This window comes from Orbicella franksi, chromosome 11 (genome assembly GCF_964199315.1).
Source record: "Orbicella franksi chromosome 11, jaOrbFran1.1, whole genome shotgun sequence".
In the NCBI taxonomy this organism is placed as follows: domain Eukaryota; kingdom Metazoa; phylum Cnidaria; class Anthozoa; order Scleractinia; family Merulinidae; genus Orbicella; species Orbicella franksi.
In genome coordinates this window covers 11,028,649-11,038,643 of record NC_138155.1, presented here as the reverse complement: position 1 = coordinate 11,038,643, position 9,995 = coordinate 11,028,649, and the positions used below count along the sequence as shown (strand labels likewise).

At 40.1% G+C, this 9,995-nt stretch overlaps 1 protein-coding gene across 1 annotated transcript; it reads left to right on the top strand.

Annotated features, from left to right (window-relative positions):
• Positions 1-2,794: 2,794 nt before the first annotated feature.
• On the top strand, positions 2,795-4,132 carry LOC145502017 (tachykinin-like peptides receptor 99D). Its single transcript, XM_081481315.1, has one exon. The coding sequence runs from the start codon at positions 2,942-2,944 to the stop codon at positions 3,953-3,955; it is 1,014 nt and encodes a 337-aa protein (XP_081337441.1). The 5' UTR covers positions 2,795-2,941; the 3' UTR covers positions 3,956-4,132.
• The last annotated feature ends 5,863 nt before the right edge of the window (positions 4,133-9,995 follow it).

Below are 9,995 nucleotides of genomic sequence, written 5' to 3'. Positions count from 1 at the left end.
TGACAAAAGCACCGTATTAGCATTGTCTGTACGTAGTTTGAGGCTGATGACGTCGTGTGAGTTATGGAATCATTTTCGCCAAACGAATCTCTCGTCTGGAGTTTACAATTGGTCGTTTGGTTTTCTATCTTTCTAATCTGTTCTGTAGATCCACTCGGCAACGCCTCCTGGATCCACAGCTACATTGTTAGAAGGCAGATGCAATAAGACGACAAACGTATAAGAATTCGAAGCTGGCGTCGATGTAAATGGCCATAGGTTTTTTGTTTTTTTTTTTTCTTTTTGCGTTCTCAACAGATGGACAACAACACGTATTTGGACAGGAGAATGGGAGAATGCCTATAGAATATCACTAATTTTCATGAACACAATCTTTATGTCGTTCACCAATTTATTATTACGCAGCGGAATATAGATAGTAGCCTTATTGCTGCCGTTAAGTGAAGCTTGATAACTTCGCGCTTTCCGCTCGGAACCTCTCTTTTGGTGTTGTTGTTGTTGAATTCATTCGGTTTAGTAAAATGCTTATTGGTGAATTTTTTTAATTAAGGAATAGAAAACATGTACAGTGTTTCTATCGAGTTTTAATAGAATTCTACTAGTGTACTAATGCAAATGCTGTGATCTGATTGGCTAGAAGATAAGATAAGTAGAAGATAAGTATTTTTTGAGAGCTCCGTTTTTAGGCTTGACTAAATTTATGTATTTTACAAATATTACGTATTAAGATAGAAACTAGTTGACATGTTCACTCGTGTATTTGTATCTAGCAAACTCCTACGATTGTGTAAAACCACTTTTATTTTTCTTTGTTTACGTTACTTAAGCATTATTTATCTATAGATGTATCTAAACGAGTTGATTTGCAAAACTGTTTTCAGAGAGCTTAACAGTAAACTACAGAGTGATGGGTATCTCCATGTTTGTTATGCATGGTAGGCGCCTTTTAAGCTCTAAGAATTTATTTTCGTTTTACAGGTAATTTTCGTTTTACGGGAGAGTTAAACTGAAATTGGCCGCCAAGCATGAAGGAAAAAAACTCTCTTCTTAAGCTTTTGTGCGATGTCATGAACAAGCAATACCCTGAATTGAATTCGTGAGCGTTACAGCAGCTGAGAGTTACATCGAATTGAGCTATCTCGCAAGGGCCGGAACGTTCAGGAAACCAATCAGTAACAACTGATGGTTACGAGATAACAAAACGGTCTTTCTTCGATTCCGTTTTTGTTGTGAATAAACTAATTCAAATGACTGTTCATTGTTGCAGTTATAACACCTGGAGCAGTCCTGACAACCGAACCTTTTAAAAAGATCAATTGATTCTGAAAATCTTTCGATGATCTCAGATAATGCAGGCTCATTTGCATTTAATTTGCAGGGAATATTCCGGTTAAATTCAAAACGTCCCTTGTTTTGAAAACATCAAATGCGAGTTGCCTTCATCGAGCGTGAAAAACATTTGTCAGTTTCATTACGTACTGTTTCTCTTTAAACAGCAATGTCAGAAAACATAATCATGGCTATTTACGTACACTGTGACCACTAAACAAACAACCTGATTATTACGATAAATAAGTTTATTTCGTGCACATTTCAGGCAGTCATAAAAATATTCCATACTCTTTAAATGAGGGACTATTTAACGAGTCAGTGTTCTAGTTTCAATAAAGCTGACATGGCTATTGTTTTCATAAACCCTGAGCACGAAACAAACTTGAATTTCGTGTTGAGACCGAGAACTTAACCCAACTGAAGGAAAATGTTGATCTTACTAAAACTGGGAATGGGGAATGGGGCATGGAGAATGGGGCATGGAGCATGGGGCATGGGGCATGGGGCATGGGGCATGGGGCATGGGGCATGGGGCATGGGGCATGGGGCATGGGGCATGGGACATGGGGCATGGGGTATGCGGTATGCGGCATGGGGCATGGGGCATGGGGTATGGGGCACGGGGCATGGGGCATAGGGCTTGGGGAATAGGAAATTGAAAATTGGAAATTGAATTTTTTTTTTTTTTTTACATTAAATTTTTATAATGTGGAAAAAAAAATTCAGCGACGATTATCGATATCCACGTTTTATTTTTTTTTTTTTGAAACGTGCTGCGCCAAAATAAAAGGATATGATAACGGCAGAGGTCACCCTGACTTGTTTCTTTATTTCATTACCCGAAGCTAAGCAAGTATTGAAAAGAATATCAACGAATTTGTAACAAAAATAATGTTGGTGAACACCAAAAAACGGGGCACTGGTCACACTCTGAGGACGCGATTACAATATTGTGAGTATCAGCAAAGGCCGAGAAGGACAAGAGCCCCATTCCCCATTTTAGTAACATCCGGAAAATGTTGATTTTTCCTTTTTCTATATGGAGATAATTTTACTGAACCGTCTTTAACCCCAAAACATTGCACTTGAATGAAATTTTAAAACCACTTAAGATTGTTATCAGAAATTGTTAGTGGAGTAAAATATTGCCCTCTTCCAAAACCTCGTAATCTTAACGCGTTCTCGTAGATATCTTCAGGGATAAGGCAAAACAAATTTACATTTGGATTGTTTCGTGCGGCTGAGGATAAAGGCAAAATGTGTAGTTTTATTTCGACCAATTTAAAATCAGTTTAGACCGGATAAACACGGCCCAATTAAAGATGAATTAAAACGCATTAAAAATAACCTTTTCAAAGAGCAAAATCACAGTCTTCGCGGCATAAAATGGGCGTCACAAACGTCAGTGATTCCTGGTTGGAAACAAACTCCACTTTAGCACAAACATTGAGCTGAACAACTGTTGTACTGATTGACTGCATATCAGTCTGCACGCAGATTGATTTTATACCGAAAAACACTCAAGACATTTGGCCGTGGAAAGAAAAAGGACGATCACACTCACTCCAGTACAACACTCGTAACCGATTGGACAGTCCTTTCATGGAGAATGCCTAACTGGGCCGCAAAAGTGAATGTTTCTGCCATGATAGAGGGAAGCTATCCTTCGACATCAATACCAAGAAGTCTCGCCATCGCGGTCTCCGTGATGTTGTCGATGTTGATTTTGGCGGGAGCTTTTGGAAACGCTTTCGTCTGTAATCGGCTTCGAAGACGCCGTGACCTTCGCAAAGTGCCCCACTACTTGCTCGCCAACCTTTCTTTGACTGGACTTCTAACATCGCTCCTCGGTATGTCGTCCCTGTTATTAGCAACCATTATCAATTACCGTCAGGCTGGCCATTTACCAGTCGCTGAGATACTCTGTAAAGTTGGTTTTCCTCTTTCTATCGGCTGCATAGCGCTAAATGCGTTGAGTCTAACTCTTATGACAATAGATCGCCACGATTGCGTTGTTCGTCCATTCCGGCGCCGCCTATCAAGGGAGAATGTTAAGAAAATTCTGCTTGTTACTTGGCTCTTGGCCTTCGTTATTTCTGGTGTACTCCTCGTATTGTTGAGAAAAGAAAGGTCTGTTTGCTATACATGGTTTCCTTATAACCAGCCTGAGTCTCTTCGAACGAAACAAGGTCATGTTATCCTAAATTTCATAACAGCAATTGCACAGCTAGACACGCTGGCGATAGTGCTGATCATAGTAAGTCTCTTTCGTGTCGTTAAGACGCTTCGCGCGCCGACTATTCTACAATCGACCAACTCATCCTTTTACCAGCGCCAGGAGAAACAACTTACGTGGCTGACGTACAAACTCTGTGGAACTTACATTTTATTCAGGTTTCCATTCCTCATTTGCAGCATTGTTGGACGCAACGAGGAATTTCAAGGGACGGCGCTCAACACCGCTTCTCTTCTGACAGGCGTGACGATGTATTCTCCTTTCGTGTTAAATCCAATTCTTCATTTCAAAATGCTCAGAGTAAGGCAGCCAAACCGTGTTGTCCATGCCGTACCACAAGCCCCCCAGGCACAACTGAGAGTAGAAAACACCCGATCGGACGAATAAAGAGAATAAGACCAAATCGTCAGGTCGAACGTCGCCGATATTGTCAAATTATTATAAGGTAGATAAAGCAAACCACGAGGACGACGGCAACGAGAAAGTCACCAGAGAAAAGGACGTTTAATGAACAAAACAACGGCTATGCACGTGCGTTATAAATCTTTGGACATTTCTTTGCCGTCCTCTGCAAAACAGGAACGTTAAATGACTTAGTTCTACATAATCTGAGCAACGCGAGCGAAGACGGCTAATTTTCCGTTTTTTGTTTTTTGTTTTTTTCGAACGTTGTCATGGCATATTTTTAGCCTGAGCACGTTTTTAGAGTTATTGCCGAACTGAACAGACCTAGAAAATACGCGAACTTCGCTGATAAAATATAAACTCATTTTTTAATAGGCGTCGTCCTCGTTGCCTAGGCTCCCTTATGTTGGAAATCAACGGAGGGCAATAGTGCAACGCTTTGTGTTATGAGAGTACATTTGATTTACCTCGGATCGCTCAGGTTTCTTTTAAATTAAATTTCTACAAAATAATACATGTATTCGGTTGTCAATGAGTGAAAGTATTTAACAATTATAGTGGACTAGGTTGAGCAAAATACCGTGATCGTGACTGGAGAGCAGATCAATTATACACCGAAGCCGAAGGCTGAGGCAAATTGATCTGCGAGTCACTGACAAATAACGATATTTTGCGATAACCGCACTCAGTAACTGTTTTATCATTCGATCACCAAATTTGTTTTCTTATTTAAATCACTCTCTGACAGCTCAGGGGAGCAATCTGCCAATTTTTGCACGAGCAGAATATTATTTGCAGCAAAACACATTTAAACGGTACTACGCAGACCATCATTTGTAGGCAGTTATTTGCAGGTCATGTAATTGGCTCTATGCGATGAAAAGGAAGAAAAAATGCATCGAATGATAAGTTTAGTTAGTTTTTTTTCAAACAATGATGTAATGTAAATAGATTCTACCGTTAAATAAGAAATAGTGTTTCAAAATTTTTTTAACAAGCTCTTGGGAGGCCTCTTTGTCATCTCTCCACTTCCCTGTATTTCCCTAATTTATCTTAAGAATGTTTGATCCCTCGCCTAGTTTTTACCTGCACTCCCCCTCTCTCTATCTCTCCTTCGTCTTAGCCGCCATCTTACCTCTCAATCTCCTTTCCAGTAACCGTGAACAATTAAAACAAAAACAAAAATGTTATGGCAAAGCAATGGCTTCTTTGCTTGAAACAATTTCAAGAGTATAAATTTTGTGTTTGGTTTAGTCTCACTTAACTGCCGACTGAGACTGCTCGAATTTTTTTTTTCGAGTCATTTTCTTTAAAAGAAACGTGTTTTTCTTCCTTCTGCCTGCTTCACTGAGGTACCTGTTGGAGTTCACAGCCTCGATAAGTCTTCTTTTCTACCTTATCCTTCGCCTAGTCGCCTAAAATATTATCTAAATTCTCAAAACTTCCCGCTATTAAAAGAAACAGGGGCAAAACGTTTGTTATATTGACGTCATCTGTGCGTCTGTCCTCTAATAGATCATAGGTGAGAACCAATCAAAATGCGAGAACAATTTGACTCATTATATAAATATGTCTTGTTCGAGATGTTAGGCATCCAAAAAAATCCATTTTGACATCATATCGCATTAAAATAAAGTCATAAATTTCAGAAACAGCATTCCAAAATAAATCAACCCTCGCCAGTGAAGATGGATTTACGTCCTTGTCTGTTTGTTTGTGTTTGTTTGTTGTTTTGTTTGTTTGTTTGTTTGTTTGTTTCCAGTGCGGCTTTTTTCGTTCCATGAATACCATCTCTTGCAGCAGCCTATTTGTTTCCAAAACCGAGAACATAATATTAGGACACTGAAGTGACACGACCTTGTGTGCTACCTAAGCTCAGTATGTACTGAAATGATGCCAAGGCCCCTTCCACACTGCGCCAGAGGAATTTGAAAACGGAGCGGTTTCACTCAGAAAAAACATCAAAAGTTTTCCGTCCACACTACGTTGGAGGAAGTTATAAACGCAACAATCGCAGTTTTTGAAGAAAACTTCGCCAGGGGAAATCACGTGATTATCGTGACGCCATCGTTCTCGAAAAGCTCCGTTTTCAAAATGTTCTTCGTCCACGCGAAAACGAAAATTCTTTTTCAAACTCCCCCGCTTTTAAATATTGAATAGCGCCATTTTCGTGACGGTTAATGTGGACGGTAGGCCTAACCAGAGAAATAAAGCTCCGTTTTCAACTTCTCCCAGCGTAATGTCGACGGGGTCGAAGTAAATGTGAAAAATAAATTGAGTTTGAACACTTCTGTGAAAGCATCCATTGGTATGAACAAAAATAGTTGACGAAACTTTTTCAGTCAGGATTAAATATTTCGATTCAAATCTAGGCTTTTGTCGGTTGTGCTAGCATAATTTTTAGCTTTTATATCTAAATTTAGCACTGCTAGCATAATCTGGCTTTTCTGAGTTCTGACCTTCGCGAAATGACGTCATTTCGTTTTGAATATACTTCTTTTTACTTCTTCTGTTTCTATAACTTCTGTTATCGTAGATCTGAGCACTTCCTAAGTTCAAGTTCAGATGGTTCAGCAGCTTACAATTTAATTCGTTCTATTTAGGCACAAAGAAATAAATTTACAAGGATTAGATAGCCCTGAGCTTGCTCTACAAGGTTATAACCATTTCTGTTAATTATGACGTCATACACATGACGTCAAATGACGTCATTTGACCCGCCATCTTGGACCCGCCATCTTGGATTTCAATATTTTCTTAAAAAGTCAAGAAATAACAGAAATTAACACAAAGTCAAGCCAGGATACTTAGAAATGTAGAAAACGGCGGTTCCAAACAGTGTTATACCTTGTTTTGTCTTAGTTCGCCCTATTCTGTCTTTAATTTGCGTAAAAACCAAGTAGCATAATTTTGATACGAGGAGCATAATTTAGGGAAACGAGCATAATTCGGTCATGAAGACCATAATATGCCAGTTCTACGAGCGCAATCGACAAAAACCCACTCAAATCTCATCAGGAGCCTATCTCGGCCAATGGTAACTTGGTTTCGAGTTGACAATTAAAAAATGAGTAAGGAATGCGTCATCAATCGAGAGTGACTTCTTGGAAGGTAGACAAGTTTCTCGGAAACTGCCTCGTATTCCATAAAAGGCCATGAGTATTTCTGTAAAGATATCTCATTGGTAGACATATATTAGGGAAAAACCCCTTATTGGTCTGCAGAATTCAGAATTTTGAAAAATGTGCGTAGAATCCTTCCACTATGGCGGATGGAAGATGTAAGATCGTTTCTAGATGGACAATTGTTTTCTTGCTAGTTTCATTGATGATAGTTCAAGGAGTCTGTCTAGATCAATATTTTTACAATTACTACAAACAAGACGATTGGAAATCGTTCCTTTGCGCTTACCTTCCCGCGGTTGGCCTATTGCTTTTGCAGTAAATGGTAGAAACTTTCGACGAAGATCCAGTGCAGTCGACAGAACAAGAAGAGTTCGATGGAAACTTCACAATGTATGTAAAGCTCAAACGGCTGATAACAGGGTATCACAAAATGTTTACATGGCTTCTATACGTGGTACCGTCGATCTTTCAGTATGTATGGATTTTACGCACGTTCGTAGAAGATATAGAACCTTCATCGTCCTTTGGCCCAAGATTTCTGAGAGTCATCTTGTGCTTTCCATCTGGAGTGTTTCTGTTGTTGGACACTATAGAATACGCCGTCAAACCCGAGTTAAATGTGGAGTGGTGGCGTGTCTTCGATCTCTTTGACACGGTTGAGTTACTGCAGATTTTGCTCCCGGATAGAAACATCTTCTTGGCCCTAAATCAAATTACGAAAACTTCCATGCTAATCTTCGGATCGACCAGTTTATTTTTCCCTGCATTTTCGCTGTGGGAGTTACAAGCCTGTCGAAAGATACCTTCCGAAACTGCTGGTTCTAATAATTCATCAGTCCACAAAAGGACTCGGCTGGTCTCGAGGGTACGAATTGTTTCTAAAGTGTGTCAATTGTTGTTCGTGAACACTGCGTTTCTGGTGTTAAGGCTCGTTCTATTATTCGATTTTAACTTAGATGCCTCATTGTTTGTAGCAAAGAACGTCATTGCTATAGCAGTGGGAGTAATAGAAATCATTTCTGCGTGCAGAGGCAAAAGAGTAAAAGGGTCTCAAGAGAACATGAATTTAAGGGGTACTTTTAAGAATCCTGCTTATGAAACTGGGTCTGATAGTCTACACGACAGAAGCTTAGCCCAAATCACGGCAACCTCTAGTTCAACTCAGACAGTCGCCTCAGATTTTCCAAATGATCAGCAAAAGAGGATCAAACCAGAGGACCTTTCTTTAAATGATCTCAAGCGGAGAAATCCCGAGACCCAGAAAAACTGCTATCAGATCCGTGCTTGTCAATGCTCGATGGCATCTCGTTCGACAGTAACACCAGTGAAACGTCACTTTGCCTTCCGAGCCATATCGGTGCTACGTTTACCAAAGTGACAGAGTCTCGATCAACACAGACAACAATGGCAGAAATTCCAAGAGACCAGCTGCATTGTCAGTTGTGTGGATCTCAAGAAAAGCCCAGATTAACCGCGGAACGCTTTCGAAATCCTCTAGGATACACTGAATCTGTTTTGGGAGATTCAAGATTTTGTTCTCCCCGCGACTCAATAGTCCCAGAATCAAATCAACTTTCTTCAGCTTTTCAGAAAACTGCCAGACAAGAGCAACGTTTTCTGAGGCAGAATCCACCAGGAAAATTCGAGTCAAGAATTTGTTCACCCGACGTTACAGATGCCAAGGAATCGAAGCCAATTTGTTCAGCTTTGCAGCAAAATAAGATCACAGAACATGAACATTCTAAAACGCAAACTTCTCTTAGAGAGAGCCCTGTCAGCCTTGATCCATGCGGCGATTCAAAACTGGCTTTGTCAAGCAACATACACGTCAAGGAATTTAAACCACTTTTCTCATCTTGGCAGCAACAGACTACTAAGCAAGGAAAGCGTTCTAACGCGCAAAATCTGCGCAGCGAAAAAGTTGCTATTGGTGGTGATTCAAGAGTTCGTTGTCAACACGACACACGTATCGAAGAATTAAATCATCTTTATGCATCGAGCCTGCGAACCACGACTAAGCAAGAAGAAAGTTTTTCGGAAATGAAAAATTTTCGAAGAGAAAAACCTGCCGCTATAAATCCTAGAGTTCAATTATCGTTCAACCCACGCGGCGAGGAACTAAATGCGTATAATTCACTTTCCCTGGATCACATATCGGCTGATAACGACACAAGTGAAATACATCTGGGCTTCACAAGGTCAAATAATGGTCTACAACGATTCTCGGAAAGGCCTGGGACGGAGAGCATTACTCGTCATGATCAATATAGGAGACATCAAAGAAAACGACACGATAGTCGCCAAAGTGGGCATAATATGCATACCCCAGCATTTACGGTCTGGAATACAAGAAACTAGATCTGCATTTGTAATTACTATACTAAGTAAAAATAGATCTAGCTGACTGACAAGCATTCAAATTGTTCTCCATCGCTTCAATATGAATTCTCTTGCTCTCGGAGGAAGCGTCCGGACTGCGTCGGAGGAATTTGAAAACACCGGCTTTGCGTTTTAGTGTGGACAGAAAACATTTTGAAAACGGAGCTTTTCGAAAACGATGCTGTCAGGATAATCATGTGATTTCCCCGACTGAGTTTTCCTCAAACACAAATTCAAAATGATCGATGATTGTTGCGTTTTTAAATGCCTCTGGCGTAGTGTGGACAGAAAACATTTGATGCGTTTCCAGAGTGAAACCTCCGTTTTCAAAATGTCTCCAGCGTAGTGTGGACGGGACCATAGACTCCGAATTTGGACCTACTCAAACAAATAATTTAGAATAGTATAGTTTCTGATCGGTTGGCAAACCGGTAATGTCAACTCTAGCTTCCGCTTGCTTTTAATCTCGGTGTAGTGATCTCGTCTAACTGTATAATCAGTGGTTGTAGTTCAAGGAA